The sequence below is a fragment of the Ochotona curzoniae genome, unplaced genomic scaffold (genome assembly GCF_017591425.1).
Source record: "Ochotona curzoniae isolate NIBS_2020 unplaced genomic scaffold, NIBS_Ocur_1.0 contig_2688, whole genome shotgun sequence".
Lineage (NCBI taxonomy): Eukaryota > Metazoa > Chordata > Mammalia > Lagomorpha > Ochotonidae > Ochotona > Ochotona curzoniae.
The window spans coordinates 7,955,448-7,973,826 of NW_024465553.1; the positions used below are offsets into that span (position 1 = coordinate 7,955,448).

General features: G+C 48.3%; 1 protein-coding gene across 1 annotated transcript in view; it reads right to left on the reverse strand.

The window, feature by feature from the left end:
- TDP1 (tyrosyl-DNA phosphodiesterase 1) overlaps positions 1-18,379 on the reverse strand; it is a 63,557-nt gene that overhangs the window by 5,471 nt on the left and 39,707 nt on the right. Inside the window, exon 14 of the mRNA XM_040975173.1 lies at positions 6,014-6,116. Within this exon, the coding sequence (XP_040831107.1) occupies positions 6,014-6,116 (103 nt within the window). The remainder of the gene's footprint in view (positions 1-6,013; positions 6,117-18,379) is intronic.

Genomic DNA, 18,379 nt, shown 5'->3' on the forward strand with positions numbered 1-18,379 from the left:
ATAAAGGGAGAATGGCTTGAGAATTTAAAGAGTATCAAGGCAGGCAGAGATAGGATGAACCAAATTCTAGAAACCTTATCATTGGGACATTTTTAAAAATGAAAAGGCTAGAGGTTGGAACTGATCTCAATTTTGTTATTAAATACTTTCATGAGGATTGATGCAAAAAACAAAACAAAACAAAACAAACCCAAGTACTTCCACTTTGCTAGCTTCTAGCTTAATTCTGTGTTTTTCTTCCCCTGCTGTTCATATCATGATGAGTGGTAAAGGGTCTTTGTGCTGGAGACCCAGGTCTGACACTACAGGTTCTGGCCCAGCATGTCACTCTGTGAGCCATTCACGTCTGATGGGAACCAGAGCGCCTTTTCCCCGAATGTCATTTCTGATCCAAATTCTAGGGAATTATGGATGAGAAAAAGTACTATTTTTCCCTTCAATCTGGATGTCAAATAATTTGAGGCTGTCTTCTAATTATCATTATTTATATATCACCATGGTATCACTCGGCAATTTACCCAACAGAGGAAGGCACCCGCCAGGCACCTACTCCTCCCAGAGAATTCCGACAATAGGGTTATCAAACACCAGGTGAGAGGGTAGGCGTGCAGTGCTCATGAGAAATTGCTGGCTTGGCCCTTGATCAGCTCTGCGGTAGCAGCTTAGCTCCATCACGGAGAGGAGGGGACACACGCCAACGTTAGAGATGCTGCTTCTTCGGTTGTATCTCTGATCAGCACCCTCCAGTGTGAAATAACACCCAAAGAACAAGATTTCAAGAAACATTTGCACACACAGAGACCTCAGGGTGGGCGGCACTGCTACTGATCTGTGAAATCATTCCCTCTCTCCTGAGGTGGGACTTTCCAGAGATAACACACCCCCAGCAATAGGACTACTGGGGGACACGATACAGCTGATACATCACTAGACGTCGAAATCATGTTTCTGATTTATTAGACACCTAGCAAGCACCACACATCACTAAGTGTACACAAAGTCAAACCTATCTTGATATCAACCTCCAAAGCTCTTGAAAGTATCTCTAATCAAAGGGAAAGCTCCTGGGGTGGGTGTTTGGCATTGGAGTTAACCTGATGCTTGTGATACCCTCATCTCATGCTGGAATGTCTAGTTGCAGTCCAGGCTACTCCATTTCCAATCCCATTTCCTGCTAAGGCACAATTCTGAGAGGCAACCGTTGATGGCTCAAGGATCTGGGCTCCTGCCACCCACGTGAGAGACAGGACAGAGCTCGAGCTCCTTGCTTCTGCTTGGCCCAGCCCTGCTTGTTGTGGGCATTTGGGCAATAAACCAGCAGATGGGAGCTCTCTGGCTTTCAAATAAAATGTAAATTAAAAAAAAAGTTATAAAAGGAAAGCTCTATGTGGCAGGCTGACCTTAAGCTGATCTTAAAGGGTTTATAGATCCATCCAAATAAAATACACAGAAAATTAAAACATGGAAACAGTAATTACCAGGGACTTTTAACTTGCAGATCAACCACAGATGCCATCTCTGCTATGAACGAACCATGCTGGCTCACCGGTCACTATAGCTTGGAGGTACAGAAGCGTCACATCACAGAGCCACTTGGAGGCTGAGTGCCAGGTCCTACCTACTTAGGGCGATGAGAAAGCAGAGACGCGCAGGGTTCCTGGGAGGTAATGGACACCAGGCCTTGCCCAAGCATTTGCAACACTGGCTTCCAGTCAGCACTCAGAACACAGCGATCGACATGGCCTAACGGTGAAGGACAAAAACAGCAACTCCGGGTGCTGATAACTCAGAAATGTGAGCAGTGTGGACAGGGAGTTCTGCCCGGGAGGTGTAGATGGGGCTAATCTGGAGAAACCCGATCCCGGGTGATGCCCAACCAGAGGGACACCAGCAAAATGCTACAGCGAGCTGGCCTGCAAATTCCTAAGTATGGACATTCCAGGGCATGAGCAGCTGGTCCTAAGAGGGAAACCTAAAAACAAACAAACAAACAAAAAAACCAGACCGCCAGACAGGGCTCTTGCCAGTAAGCATCTCTGTGATTCTGATTAACACAGAAGTTTTTAAGACACTGAGTCACGGCTATCAAGAACTGGCATTTTTAAGTATTGCAATAGGGCCCGGCGCGGTGGCGCAAGTGGTTAAGTTCCTCGCCTAGCACGCCCGGGATCCCATGTGGGCGCCGGTTCTAATCCCGGCAGCCCCGCTTCCTTTCCAGCTCCCTGCCTGTGGCCCGGGAAGGCAGTCGAGGACGGCCCAGGGCTTTGGGACCCTGCACCCGCGTGGGAGACCCTGAAGAGGCTCCTGGCTTCGGATCGGCATGGTATCGGCCCGTTGCGCTCACTTGGGGAGTGAATCATCGGACGGAAGATCTTCCTCTCTGTCTCTCCTCTGTGTATATCCGCCTTTCCAATCAAAAAATAATAAAAATAAATCTTAAAAAAAAAAAAAGTATTGCAATAGACTCATGGTGGGGAGGGGAAGGGAGATGTCATTGCAGCAAGACACTGGCAGGTAGGCTAGTTCAAGGCACAGGTTGTTACAACATGACCTGCAGACATAGTTAGACACCTACTGTAAGCACCATACAAGGAGGAAAATCATAGCTCCTCAGCCACTGTTGTGCACACGGCTCCTCCTCCAGCAGCCCAGGCCCGTGCAGGCCTAGTCTAGGAGGGTAAAGGAAGCAACACCCACCAGTAGGCATTTCCTACAAGCTCTGGGTATGAGAACTTTCCCTCCTTCTTGAGGAGATGCATGAATCACCGACTCCAACAGCGGGACGTGAGAGCAGCCCCAAGATGAGAAGGTTGTGGGAAGAAGAGGAGGACCCTTTCAAAGCACGCCCCAGCCTCCTGCGGCCCGGCCCCCCGCCCAGCCCATTCCAGGCTCAGTGACGGTTCTTCCCCACACACAGTGTGCGTCGTCATCTCTGCCAGGGGGCCTAGCTCCTGAGACTTGCTTGCCAAGACCCAGGCGAATCTCACCTCCTCACCTTTCCCAAATGCCCTGGCCAGTTCTGTGCTCCCTCCTTTTGGAGCCTTGTAATCTGAACATCCAAAACTCGTGTAAAAATCTGGTTCAGCTTTCTCAACTTAGCAGGACCTCTCTGAGCCCATGCTACCCTTCACCCTCTTCCCAGAACATGCCAGGATCCATGGGGTACTTGAGAAGCTGCAGGGACACCGAGGAGGTCACCCCCAGGCTGTGGGACAATAGTTATGAACCCAAGACATGTGTGAGGCAGAATCCACTGCCTTGCTGTGCACGGCCTCCTAGCCTATTCTGGGGTTCGCACCACCTCAGCAACATGACAGGTGCTTCCCAGCACTGACTGGTGGGCTGCTCTTAAAGTCACACCCACTGGTGTCACTTCTGGGAAGTCCACATGGAGCTCTAGTTCTTGTCCGGTGGCTTCATGCCAGGCCACACAACACGGACCAAATCAACACACCAAAGCCATGGTGAGAGTTTTGCAGACTTGACAGATACGCACCTGCTGTTACTTGTGGGTGGATCCCTGGGGCTGGCCACCTCTCAGCAGCCTCCTGTGTCTGTTAACAGGCTTTCCTGTTGCACCAGAAGGCCAGGTGACAGAAGTTAGCTTGAGGAGTTTCTAGCAAGGCAGAATGGCCAGCACTTGAGCTGCCACCCAGAGAAAAGGCTGGTGCAGAGGCCTTCAGACCTGGCCAGGCCCCGCCCTCCCAGGGCGCCCCTGTTCAACAACTCCTGAAGCCATGACATACCCCTGGCAACCTTTCAATAATCTGCCTCTGTCCATGGGTCCGGTCGAACTGACACCAGAACAACACTGAAGTCTGCTTCAGCTTCTGGGCTCTGCCCACTCAGGCTCACACCCACTGTCCACTGCAAATGCACGGCCCACCTGACTCTTTGGACACCTGGCCCAGCTTGACTTCAGACTCCTTGGGAGGACAAGGTCAGAACACGGCTGTGTTCTGCAGTGCCACACGTCAAGTACCTTGCCCACCTCACAGCCAGTTGGACTGACAGTAGGGCTGGTGACACAACAGCAGCAGTGTGTGGGTCCTCGCTAGATTAGCAAAGAACCCCACACCCTAAATGCTTGCAGGAGCTGAGCCCTGAGATGCCAGGTTGTTGGGGAGCCTGCTGCCTTCTAGGCAGTCTGCTAGTTGCACGGGCACCTGGGTTGGGGCCTGCCTGTTGGCACAGCACAGGCGGGGGTAGAATCCATCTTTGATATTCCTGACTGATGGTCTTTCTGAATACAGGAATCCCTATCTCACTTGAACGCACTGCTGGGAGGCTCTTTTTCTTTTCCAGAGTTCTGAAACGAGAACCTAAGACAAAATCAGTTTGAGCATTCTGAACGACCATTCCCAGTCTTTTTCTCACACACAAAGCAGCTGAAGGAAAAACGAGTGGCTCAGAGGACACAGGGCCTGGAAAAGCAGGGTGTCCCTTCTGCTACCTTCTTAGCCACCATGGATGACGTCAGGATACTGCTTTCCAGAGCAGCAGTCACAGCAGCCCAAGAAAGCAGGGGCATGGGGAAAGGCCAGCGGGTCAGACCCCTTGGGCTGTGCAAGGTCTCCCCTTGTCCATGGGACAGGCTAACAGCGCAGTGGGAGTGCAGTCTCTACTGTCAGCGGCACAGGGTTCTGCTTGCTTTCCTCTGTAGAAGGAAACAAAACGTGCTGAAATCTTAGGGCGCGTTGTTCAAAGAGCCATACCCAGGGTTCTGCAGTGAGAGCCTTGAAGATGGAGAGGAAAAAAGGGGAGAGATGCTGGTGAAGGAAAGGCAGGATACAGCTGGACCTGTGCATGGAAGGAGGGCTGTGGGGGCAGCCTGAGGCGGGCAGCTTTAGGGCTGACTCTCGCTGTGGCAAGTGTCTTCCTGTCTCAAGTCTGATGAAAAATACCCAGTACCCCAAGCAAAAGCTCCTGGTCAGGACCTGGTGCAGTAGCCTAGTAGCTGAGGTCCTCGTCTTGCATGTGCCAGGATCCCATATGAGTGCTGGTTTGTGTCCTGGCTGCTCCACTTCCCATTCAGCTTTCTGCTGTGGCCTGGGAAAGGATGGCCTAAAGCCTTAGGACCCTACACCTGTATGGGAGACCTGGAAGAAATTCCTGGTTCCTGGCTTTGGATCAACTCAGTTCTAGCCATTGAGGCCAGTTGGAGAATGAATCAGTGGACGTAAAATCTTTCTCTCTCTCGTCATCTCTCCTCTTTATATCTGCCTTTCCAATAAAAATAAAGCTTAAAAAAAACTTCTGGTCCAACAGAAATGTGCAATGAGTGTTTACTGTAAATTTAAATACAGCACAGAATAGGATAAAGGGAAAAAATAGGAACTAGCTCACGGTGCAGGCAGTTCCAACTGTTCCACCTGTACATGTGTATCTGAAGCGAGTGCCAGGAAACGGCAGGGGTTATCTTGGAGCTGGGTCCTCACCCACATTCAGCCAATTCCTGAGATGTCACACACCTGCAGATAATTAGGCTACACTTAACATCACAGAGGCAGTATTTTCTAACATGGTGCCTTGGCAGGGGACTCACTGGATAGGTCACACATGTCCCTGGTGACTCTCTGAACTCTAGATGACATGAGCATCCGAACCACCTTGTATCCAAATCCTACACTCCGCTCAGGGCCTCTGCCCAGGCTCTGGGCCTCCCAGCTGCATCTGCTCATTGCCTCAGACTGAGGTGTCTTGGGTTGGGCTAGGCTGCTCCTTTGGTGACCTGTGTCATTCAGTCCCCTGTGCCATGAGAAAGCTTCATACCACGCTTCACCAGATCCACTTAAGCACTGCCATGACGCCCTGTGCGCAGCACCACCAGCCATAGGTGGGCCAGTGCTCTCAGGCCAGGGGTCCGGCTACATCCAGGAGGAGCCAGTCAGTGTAGCCAGAGGCAAAGAGCTCGGCTCTGGGTTGGCCTCAGTTCTGCTTCTGGACAGGTGCCTGCAACAGTGCAGCCTGTTTCACACTTGGGCAAAGAGGGCAGCAGGAAGTACGAACTTACAAAGGCGGTGGGGAGGAAGAGAACGCCGAGCTCGTAGGAGCGGATCATCAGCTGCGTGCCGTTCTTCTCCAGAGCGCCCCAGGCGGCCTTGGATAGGTTGGCGCTGTGGAGACAGGACAGAGAGAGGGCTGGCTCAGGGAGGCGGCCCTGGGAGGGCCACACTCTCACAGCAGGAGTCCCAGTCAGAGCCGATACAGGTGCAGTCATGGTGGAGTGCAGCAAGATTCCAAAGGGAGTATCTGTCCTGCCACGCAGCCATGCTCAAGCTCGGTATGTACCCAGTCGCTGATCCAGCACAGCTTCGCCCACACTGCATTTCCCCAAGGCGGCTATTAACATGACTATCTTGCCTCTGCTATTTCCTCCTGTCCAAAGTCCCTTTTCCTTTTCATGACTTTAGTGTAGCTAGAAATTCTGGTTTTGTTGTACATAAAAGTAGCATTTAATAAAAAACCATGTCAGTGTTACCTTATAGAATGGTATCTTGTATCTTACGTTTCATAGTTTTTTTCCCCACAAGATATTTTTTAAATGTAAAGAAAATAGCTATAAGGGCACGTGACTGATACTTGTATCTAGAAAGAAATGGTGTGTCTAGAATCAGGCACTGCACGGACAAGAAGGCGAGGATATACTCAAAAGATCCTAAGAGGAACCAGCACTGTGGCAGAGTGGGTTAAGCTATTGCCCATAGTGCTAACATTCTGTATAGGTGTCTGTTTGAGAGTCCTGGCTGTTCCACTTTCAATCCAGCTTCCGGTTATGGCACCTGGGAAAAGCAGCAAAGGCTGGCAAGTGTTCATCTGAAAAGGCACTCACAGGGCCTCAGTGCCTTCAGAAATTGTTTTTAATAGTTGTTTTAATTGTTTTTAATTCCAATTATTTTTAATTGGAAAGTCAGCTATAGAGAGAGGAAAATCTTCCATCTGACGGTTGACTCCCCAAGTGGCCGCAGTGGCTATAGTTAAGCCAATCTGAAGCCAGGAGCCTGGAGCCTCCTCTAGTCTCCCATGCAGGTGCGGGGTCCCAAGGCTTTGGGCCGTTCTTGACTGCTTTCCAGGCCACTAGCAGGGAGCTGGAAGTGCAATGAGGCTACTGGGACACAAAGCGGCACCCATATGGGATCCCGGTGTACACAAGGCAAGGGCTTTAGCGACTAGGCTGCTGCGACAGCCCAAATGTTCTTTTTTAAAAGTCCAAGCAGCAACTTGCTTTCATATCTCTCATTTGTTAGTAAAACAAAGGGAAGAAAAAAAAAGCTGAAAATGAAAAACCACCACCACACACAGAAGGGCCAGGCAGTGAGTGTGCGGTGGAGGCGACTTTCTGCAGCTCAGGTGATCACCTCTGGGCAGCGCCTCTGTGGCTCCAGGTTGCGTGCACAGGTCAGAGGCACCTTCCAGAAGGCTTCTCCTCCTGCTGCCCGCCTGTGTCTTCTCCACATTTCAGGACTCGGGGGCAGACTACAGTGAAGCCCACGGGAGAGGACGAGGAGCCCCTGTCAGGTGGTGGCCTCAATTCCCCCATGCTTTCGGCTTCTAGCAGAACTCCAGGCTTCCGCAACCTCAGCTCCAGCAGGAGAAATGAGAGGCAGAGTCCTGGTGGGCCGTGCAGGCGGTAACTCAACAAGCCTTGAAATGTCACATTGAGTGCTTGGCTTTATACTGAGTAATCCTCTGAGTCACAGGTGCCTGGGCAGCCAGGAAGACTGGGGGCACATTTCCAAACACTAACCCTGCCTGTGGCATGGATGAGAACATACCAGGGTGAGAGCAGAAACCCCAGCACCTTCCACAAGCCATGGAACACTGCAGGGCAGCTTACAAAGCCAAGGCTGTTCCCATTACCCCATGGGACTTCTCGTTCCTGTGGACCCCACTCAGGTTCCACCGTCCTGCACATCCCAGCTTCTGTAGAGGGTTCCTTTCCGCCATGCTGTTCCCTGTGCTCTTGTTCTTCCACTCTCCTCCTGTCTCCATCTAGACTGGACTGATTTCTGTCCCCTTGCTGTGGCTTACGTGTGACTGCTGTCAGATGTTAAAAGCTCCTTCATCTCTAAGGAGGCGATGTGTTTAACTGACCTTGGATGATCTGACACAGGAAGTGACTGCACAAGACGGAGACTTAAACGGGATGGGACTCGATGGCCTGAGCGTTGAGCTCCCACCGGAAACTCAGCCCAAGCCACTCATAAAGTAAAACTGCATTAATAGGGGTGTGTCAGCTGGGGCCCAATCACCAGCCAATGAAACACAAGTATGGGCTGATACGGTTTATATATGTGTATTTATGTATCTGTGGCAGCCGGTTAGTCTTGGCAGAGTTGACGTCTCAACCTCAGCACTGCACACCAAGTCCACGAGGCAGAGGAGGATGGATGTGACCTGGAGAGCAGCTGGCTGGAACCACGAGCTGAAGCTGCAGCCCCTGAGGATGCAGGCCTGTGTCAGTTTCTGCTGCCTCTGGCACTGAGGTGTTGCAGAAGCCAGGGTCCCTCCTCACAGAGCTAGACAAATCTAGGGAGGTCCAGGGCTTAGCAGAGCTGGAGGGTGCAACACGGGGAGCAGCATACAGTGGCCATGGGTATGAGAAACAGAGAGACAGAACGTGAGCGAACATTTCTGCCTGTCAAATATCCTAATTGAAAATAGGGAAGAAAGGGAATTCTGGAAAATGAAGTCCAACCTAGCGACACCAACCCATTATCACATGTTATGGACTAAGTGCTGGGTCCCCCATGAACCCCATGTTGAAATCCTAACCTTGAGCGGGACAGTACCAGAGGCAGGGCCACTAGAAGGGAATGATGTCCTGTGGGTGGGACTCTTGTGAAGGAGGCTTGTGCTCTTGCTGTCCCCAGGAGACAGCGACGAATTGGCAGCGTCTGCAGCCTTGACAGACGGCCTGCAGTGGCAGCTGGAATCGCAGCCTCTAGTGCTACCAGAACGAGTTTCTGTGGCTTCTGCGTGCCTCCTGGTCTGCGGCCCTTGGCGCAGCAGCCTGGCCTGACACATAACATGTGGCTGCTCACTGACGAGGTTGATCCCCTGCACGACAGCAGCGATCTGTCCCACTGTGAACATTCTGGCCCTTGGCGCAGCAGCCTGGCCTGACACATAACATGTGGCTGCTCACTGACGAGGTTGATCCCCTGCACGACAGCAGCGATCTGTCCCACTGTGAACATTCTTCACAGTAAGCTTCATGTTTAGTACACAATGCTAAAGCAACCCCTAAAAGAAATCTCAGCAGAACTTGGAGTGTCATATAGCAGACATGAAAGAGAAAGAAAAGAAAGCAAAGGCTGGCAGAAGGGCCTCAGGCCCAGTTTGGGAGTGGAGGTTTTGGTCCTGGCCTCCCAGCTCTGGCTCCCCAAACCACATTGCTTGGGCTTCAGGTTCCTGCCTCTAGAATGGGAGTTCTTAGCTCAGGAGACCAAAGCTGTAAGATAACGGGTGGCCATGTTCACACAGGCCACATCTGGCCATGTCTTCTACCCTGAAACAGAAGCTTTCCGGTTTCTCCATGGATCTTCTGTCCGAGGACAGCTGATGGGAACGTTTGTGAAGGTATATTTGGAAAGGGGCTGCACAGAGGAGAGGGGGCTGCCCACACAGTCTCTGGACTACATCCTGTTGCACGTGTTTTCCCAAGTCTCCATCTTGGTAATAGTAGCAGGTGCCAGTGCCAGTGTTGGCTTGGGTAGTGTTAGGGCGGCAGACTGGGCTGGCTTCGAGGTTTTTGTTAGAAGCTGTATGAATCTCAAGGGATGACTGCTGTTACAGGAACATGTGTCTGCTGAGAAAACATCTCATCATCCTTCATTTAGGAGTTTGGGCAGTAGTTGCACAGTGGTGGCTGACAGGTCCAGATTCTGGCCACTGCATTTCTAGATGACTGGGGCAGGTGGCACAGAAGGTTCACAGTGTGGGTTCTACAGGGAATGTAGAGGGCCGACACCCCTAGCCACTGCTGGTCTAAGCCCCTGTCCTAAAATCTCACAGCTGTACACTGGCCACCGATGAACACAGAAATAAGCTGCCTTTGCTTTTGCATTTACTGAGGGTTTTCTTGCAATGCCCCTGGACTGTTTCTTCTGACAAACAGTAACGTTTCACACATGGTAGGGAAAAGATATTCTTGTTGCAAATGAATCTAGTTGTTTGTATGCTTGCATAAGATTTAATTTGCGAATAAGTAAATCTTTTTAAAAAAATAAAGGGCAGAAATAAAGGCAGTTTCGGACAGCAAATCAGAGAACTCAGTGCCAATAAGAGGGTTTCAATTAAGTAATTACTGAGGAAATAAGCTCGAGCTGCTTCAAAGACCAGGCTATTAGAGAAAAAAAGGAAACAAAGCTATCACTAAGCTTGTCATTGCAGTTCAAAACGGACTTAAAATGATAATGACAATGTGGAAAGTCTACAATCTGACCCATTCCTTACATGTAAGCTAAAAAAAACAATCATAAATGGGTCAGAGGTCTACATGTAAACAGTAAAACTGTACAAGAATTAGATGCACTGATGAACTTCCTTATAACGGAGAGAGAATTTGTCCTAGTGGTTCAAAGTCCAGACTCAGTGAGGTAAAAATGAAAAAAAAAAAACAGAGTAGAAGACAAGTTGAGCTCCTGGAGCAGCCCCGATGCCCACATCCTGTGCGTTGGTCTTATTCTGCCTTGGCTGGACTCGCTGCTGCGCATCCAGGGTGGACAGGGCAGCCCCAAAATCACGCCCCTAGCACTGCCAGCCCTGGTACCGTGCCTGACCCCGTATGTTCTAGGCCTGGATGTACCCCTAAATGAGAGGTGAGGCTGACGTAAGAGCCCATTATCTTTTCTCTAGGGGAACTTCTCTAGCCCATTCTTCACCATTCCAGAAGGTCTCAAATTCTAACAACTGCCTGGCAGCTTGTTCATGATGCAGGATTCTGAGTACAGGTAAGCAAGGCGAACATTCTCAGTCTATCATTCACATCTACTGCTCGTCATTATTTTACAGCTAGTCCCTTTCTGCCCCATGGCACACCAGGGCTACGTCATCTGCTTCTCAGACACAATCACCGCAGTGCCCTAACATCACCAACTCCGATGCTAGGAACCTCACCCACCGTCAGTCAGATCTGTTTTAAATAGGTTTACATTGAGTGGTTGCTCTATGCATGCTTGTCTAAACAGAGGCCTCTGGAACTTGGAAGAGTATGTACTAGACAGTCTATTTTTTGAAATGTATCAGACTAATACATTATTCTTAAGTAAGAATTAGTAGCAACGTCTACACTTCTTGATTTTTTTTTGTCCCCTAAAACATAGTTTTCCAAAGACTTCCAGCTGCTTAGGCACTAGCATTACCATCTGAAAAGCAACATGCTTGGAGTGAGAGGTGGCCTGAGGCTGGCCTTGCCCTCCCCATTTCTGCAGAGGTGCTGTCCACACCCTGGCTGCCTTCCCTCTCCTCCCTTTCTGTCCCAATTCTGCTCTCAACTGTCTCTTTATAGAAGTACTCCTCTTGGCCAGTGGTTCTCAATTACGGATGAATTTTCCTCTGAACAACATTTGGCAATGTCTGGAGATATTTCTAGTGGTTAGAAGTGGAGGATGGCCAACTCCTAGATAGAGGCCAGGGCGTAGTCAGTCAGCCAACAACGCATGGGACAGTGGCCTACGAAGGAGCTGTCCAGCCCCACGTGGCAATAGGGCCATGGCTGACAAAGCCTCGTGTTGTCTATCTTTTCCAGCCCCTCTTTCTTGGCTTTTCTGGTTCTCTCCTAGCTCTCAGGTGCAGCTTCTCTTTTAGCTGCTGCTCTCCTCAACCTGAATCCCTCAGGTTTATGTTCTATCCCTGGCTGAGTCTATCATTCTCTCCTTGGGGACTTTTCCACTGAAGAACCACAACTGTTACTTGATTAGTAACAGTCCTGGTTACCTGGTTACCAGAGTCCTGGTAGCTTCTGGTTTTGATCCATGATCAAATTTCCAAATTTGTACCCCCAATCACAAGTTGGTTCTCTCCATCTGTATGTTCCAATTGTACCCCAAACCTGACACTCTAAAAAACCAGAATGTATTCATGGGCTTTCTCCTCTGAAAACCAGCTCTCCCCTGAATTCTCTTCTGTCTACAGCATAGTTCGGTCAGCATCAAAACCTGACACTTTGGACTTGTTTATGACATAGGCAACTGTGTACAGTCTGTTATCCACGCTGTTCACCCATGTAACGGCCTCTGTTTCCAGGGAGAACCCACTCATCTGGGCCCTTTCTACCCTAGAACCAGTAAGGTTTGCCTGTCTCAGGTTCCTCATTCTGCACCTTCCTCTCATGGCTCTTAGAAAGTATCAAAGTGACCATCCTCCTTGAGCACAGGGTAAACACCACATTTGACCAAACCCCTTCTTGACTTCTCCTGCAGCAACTTATTATCTGTTTACTCACTGTCTTGTCTACCATTGCTTCCACAGCTCTGCAAGCATCACTTCCTTGTCCAGGACGCCTTCTACACCATACGTATGGCTGTCTGAGCCCTGTCCTCCACGGCCTTCGGGAAGCTGGCTTCGGCTATTCCAGCCCCTGTGCTCCCAGCACAGAAGCCTTGCAGGTGTTAGGGAGACAAGAAAGGGGGCTAATACATAATGGTTTAGAAGATACAACTTATTAAAACCATTTTGTTCACTATGATCAGAGAATTTAATTGTTTAAAATCGAAGCTTAAAGTCAGATGTGGACAACTACAAAACGCAGGCACAGTAGGGTAGTGGGTGAGTGCAGGATTTGAACTTAAATGCATTTTGATCACAATTAGTGCTGATCTTCAGGTTCCTATGCTATGGGTAAATATGGTAATAAATTTGACTCATCGACTGAGTATGAGGCTTAAGCCTGATGTGTAAGGTTCCTGGCACACAAATAATGTTTAATAAAAGTTGTTTATTGCCATTACCAACACATTGCTAAATTTAAAGGAAGGCAAGCGTTATGCCACAGAGGTGTAAGCTGCCACCTAGAATGCTGGCATGCCATATCAGAGTACTAATTCCAGCTCCTCCAACTCTGCTTAGATCCGGCCGGCTCGCTGCTAATGCACCTGAAGACAGCAGAAGACGGCCCAGGCGCCCATGTGGGACATAACAAGACAGCTTCTGGCTTTTGGCTTTGCCAAAAACTAAGCAGAAGAACTGGGTGTTGTGACCATTTGGGGAGTGAACCAGTGAATTGAAGATCTCTCCCTCTTGATTATTCTTTCAAATAACCAAATAAATATCTTTTTCAAATAGAAAAAAATAAATTTATGGGAGATTTTAGTCCTTCACTGCTGTGACTCATTGACAGAATTCTCTGGAAGGTAGATAGATTAGGCCTCCTAGGACTACAAAATTCTGGAGGTAGGTGAGTCTAAAATTACTTTCCAGATTGTAACACAGATTTCATAATTCTTCCAAGTCCCCAAGGCAGAAATACAGTGAGCCTCTATTTTATTCAGTAAATGAAATCAAAGGGATTTCCTGGCAATAAATATAAAGACTTGAAAAGAGCAACAGATTTCGAGGATTTTGAGTTTTGGTTTTTGCTGGGTCTGTTGCCTTGTGGCTATATACTCTGGTCTCCAATTTCTTTGCTTATACAGATTTAACACCATCTGCTCATTGTATTGAGTTATAATGAGAAATGAAATGAAGCAGTTTAGGTAAAAGTGCTTAGTAAATTGTAAAGCGCATCATAAAGATAAGGTTATTGAAAATATTGAAAAATTTCATTTGAAAAGGAGAGGGAAGGAAAAAGAGGGAAAGAAAAAGCAAGAATGAAGAAGGGGTAAACGGAGGAGAAAGGGAAGGAAGGTAAAGATGGGGAGGTGGGGGTTGTGGAAGGAGAAAGATGCCCTATTTGCTGGCTCCCTCCACCAATGAGCCCCCACTACTGGGACGAAGAGAGGCCAACGCCAGAGTCTGCAACCCAACTGAGGTCTCCCGCATGAGGGCCAGGGCCCCAATTACCTGCTGCTGCTTACCCGGTTACACCTGCTGTTGTCCAGGGTGTACAGTTACCAGGAATCGGGCAGTGGAAACAAGTCAGGACCCAAACCCAAGAACTCTGTTAAGAGATGGTGGGCATTCCAAGTGGTGTCTTAATAGCGCCGCCAAATGCCTATTTCAAGTATTACACTTTAAGAGAATTAAGTAATAGAATTGGCTCAGGGAAATGATTTTCATAATGGTTAAATTTTTATTTAACTTGAAGAATGCTTTGTTCAAAGAAATCATGTAAAGCTAACTAAAGACTGGAGACTTATAGATGCCAGTTAGAGACCCAACTGTTCTACTTCCGATCCAGGTCCTTCTCATATGCCTGGGAAATCAGGGCAAAGACAGGGGGCCTGGCTCGACAGAAGCAGCTGACAGTGTGTGCAGTGAGGAGGTTAGACTGGGCAGGTTTTGCTTTAGGAAGCTGGACTGCAGTGAAGATTCTGATCCATGTGTTGTTCTCCCTAGAGCCTTATATAGCGGTGCCAGCCCCAAAGCAGAGGGACAAGAGGGATACACCGACTGCAGTGTGAGCTCCCAGGGCAGGCAACACACCCACCTTATTCATCATCCATAACCAAATGCTAGGCCAGAAACACACCAGACTACTGGGGCCTGCCTTTCAGCTTTCCTACTTACCAACTGGGTCACTGGGAGTGCGCTGCTCAAGCTCTCTACACTTGAGCTTTTCAATCTCTACAAGGGGAACAGGTAGTTCCAGCTGGGAGGATGACATGGCTTAGTATAACAAAGGATTTGACCAGCACACAGTAAACACCATACGGCAATCTGCTATTATTCACTGGCGTGGGGGTGGTGTCTTTAGAGGCCAGTCCCTGGCGGGAGAAGTCCTAGGCCTTTCCTCATCAGGGATGTTTCATGAGAATTACTAAGGCTGGTGGTAAAGGGCATGCTGGTACCAGAAAGCAAGACAGCAAGGGAGGAGCTATGAGCTGGAATGATCTGGAACATCAAGAAAATCTTCTATAGATTTTTCAGAATGACAACTATTATTTGTAACAAAGCACATGAGGCATACCAACAAATCCCAGTATCCTGGAGCCACAGCAGTGCCAGGCAAGCAAGCCTACCCAGTCACATCTCTGTGTGTGTGTGTGAGAGAGAGAGGGAGGGAGAGAGAGAGGGAGAGAGATCCAATTTAGTGTTCACCCAAAAAACTCAGACAAAGGAGGTTTTGAAAAAAGTAAAAGATGGTTACAAAATGAAAGGCGCAGACATTAAAGAAGTGCTATACAGGCACACAGAAAAGCGGAGGACGGAATGCCTTTTATGCTTCTCCAAAAAGGCCATGGCGATTCTGTAGTTGAACACTTGTCTGGTTTTCTCCTGGAGTGGCAGCACCAACATTTCCGCTCATCCCCGACAATCCCACACTGCTCCCAGTTGCTAGGCAACTGTAACAGCACTCCAGCACACATCAGTACCCGCCTTGCTTCCTGCCTTCCCACAAGGCACAGCCTTCCTAACTGCTCTCCTCCCGTCAGCCAGTTAAATCAGGGCACAATCTTTTTAGCCAAGGTTGCTTCTGAAGCTCATCTTGCCTGTGGTAAAATTTAAATGCTGTTATTTGTCAACATGGCCCAATAATTTCTGGAACAACAGGTTGCCCATCAAATGTGGGATGATTTTGTTGTTGCATCAAGATAAATGGGAGGAAAAATCTTATTAAATCCAAAAATAGCCCTCCATAAAAGCCAGCAGTCAGACATAGGAGAAAACTGCCAGCCGATGTAATATTATGCAAGTGCAAGCTAAACTGCTAGTTTTAAGTTTCCTTTGAATGGGTGTATCTGTTTAGATGTACTTGTCTTGAATAAATGCAGTAATTTGGAACCAGTTTTAAACCTAACATATACAAGGTTTAGACAAGAGATGTACATATATATGGACAAGTCTTTAGGTAACGTATTACACAAGAATGTGCTATATGTGCAACACAGCTAAAGGTTTGCAGGCTTAAATCCCAAGGTCTAACAAGTGGACCACAAAAAATCAAGCAATAAGTTTATAGATATCATCACTATCTTCTGAGCATTCTATACATGGAATAGAAGCATAGATTGTAAAGGTCTTTGTGGCAAGGAAATCCCCAATGAGGCCTTGGCTCTTTGGCCCCTATCTCAGATTACCTGCTCCACACTTTGCTGCTCGACACACCTGCAGATCCTGCATCTGAAAATTCTGATAGGTAGGGCTGGTGCGCTAGCTCAGCAACCACGTCCTCCACCTGCAGCTCTGGCATGCCATTTGAGCGCCAGTTCTAGTTGTGGCTGTTCCACTTGTGCTCCAACTCCCTGCTTGTGGCCTGGGAAAGAGGTGCAGGATGACCCAAGTCCTGGGGCCTCTGTATCCACAAGGGAGATGTGGAAAAAGCACCTGGCTCCCAGCTTCAGTCTCACTCAGCTCCATGCATTGTGCAATTTGGGGAATGAAACAGCAGATAGAAGATGGCTCTCTCTTTCTGTAAATCTGCCTTTGTATTAGTAAATAAATAAGTCTTAAAAAAAAAAAAAGAAAGAGAGAAGAAAAGTCCGACGGGGCCAAAAGCGGTTTGATTCACACCCCCGGCGGCAGTGGTTACAAGCTGGGGAGCACAGCAGTGGAGGAAAGGAAGGACACATGGAACTTTCTTTATATCCCTTTTTAATATTGTGTTTCTGTACAAAAGCACTTCAAAAAAATTCATGGAAAATGGAATTAGAAAGATAAAAGCTTATTTTGGTGTCAAAAACATTGAAATCCATGCTGCAGTTTTTTCTATGAAGCTTATTTTGCTGTGACCATTTCCAAGTAACCTTTGTATTACCTATTTCAAGAAAATAAAAATTTCACAACAGAACTCTAAATCAAGTATTTATTGGCCTCTAACATGTGTCAGAGGCCAAGGACACAAACGGATCCACAAAGAAACAACAAGAAAGTTGTGAAAAAGGATCAAGCAAGGGGATTGGCTTGGTGGCATAGAAGGCTAATCTGCTTACGGTGTTGGCACCCCCTTTGGACGCTGCTTTGTGTCCCCGCTGTTTCATTTCTGATCTAGCTTCTGCTTACAGTCTGGGAAGGCAGTGGAGGATGGCTCAGGTGCTGGGGTCCCTGAATTCCTGTGGGGGACCTGGAAGAAGTTCTGAGCTCCTGGCTTTTGGCTTCAGATCAGCTCGGCTCTGGCTGTTCCAGCCATTCAAGGAATGAGTCAGTGGATGGAGGCTCTCTGTCTCTCCTTTTCTCTGTATAGCTGTCTTTCAAATAAAAATCTTCCCCACCCCCCAAAGGATCAAGCAAAAAGTGCCCTGGAAACACAGAGGAAAAAACAATCAATCATGTTTTTTAAGCTAGAAAAATTTCACTCCAATGGGAACACCTGACATAGCTCTCGGGGGAGAAGTGTAATTGTTCTAGAGGGAAACAAACTGACACTCTGAGAAGCAGACCAGAAAGGAAGAGTGGTCAGATTGAGGGGAATTCCTTACTTTTTCAAAGTCTTCCGGGCCTCCACAGCCCCAGCTCAGCACCAGGACGACAGCCTGGCCGGTGACACCGACTCTGAGCAATCACCAAGCAGTGCGAGTGCTCCAGTGGGAAGCAAAGCCTGGTGATCACCAGCTCATTTTATTACCGAGAACAAAAACTCCAAATGCACAGAGTCCAATAAACACAAACTTCATCGAAAATGGGTTTCAGGGCCAATTTTACAATGCTCAGTGATGTGGTAACTATGGCAACTATTAGTAAAACATGACCCGGGATCTGTGACAAGCATTTTCAGGGAGGGCCTCAATCCCAGCGTATAATGAAGGAGAGGAGATGAGAATGGTGGTGTATTTTTGTGTAAAGGAGTAAGTAAAATGGAAGATGAAAACTATTCAAGGCTGCCTCTCTCTAAGATTCCAATCCATGACCTTCAGTAGTCAGTTTTCACATTGATACAATGTCAGTGGATGAAAACAGTCTCCTTGATTAGGAAGTCATATGTCTGTCACTCATGAGGGGTAGGGGACAGGGTAACCAGGTATTGTGCACACACCACAGTAACCGAATAAGGCACAGCCCTGAGACGACGAGCTCTTTTAGATTCAGAGATCTCATCTCTCACGAGTCCATTCATCTTGCGAGACCTTATCTCCAACAACACTGCACACCCTAGAGGACATGGCTCTCTGGGGGGGCTGTGTGGTGGGGTCGTTTCCCCACTCTCAGTTTCCTCTTCTGGCCTCACCTAAGTGTAGAACTTCCCTGCTCACACTTGTCCTTGGAGTACAAGAGGCACTTTTTAAAGGATATATTCAAGAATAGTTTTATTTATCTGTGAGAATTAAACCTCAATTTTGCA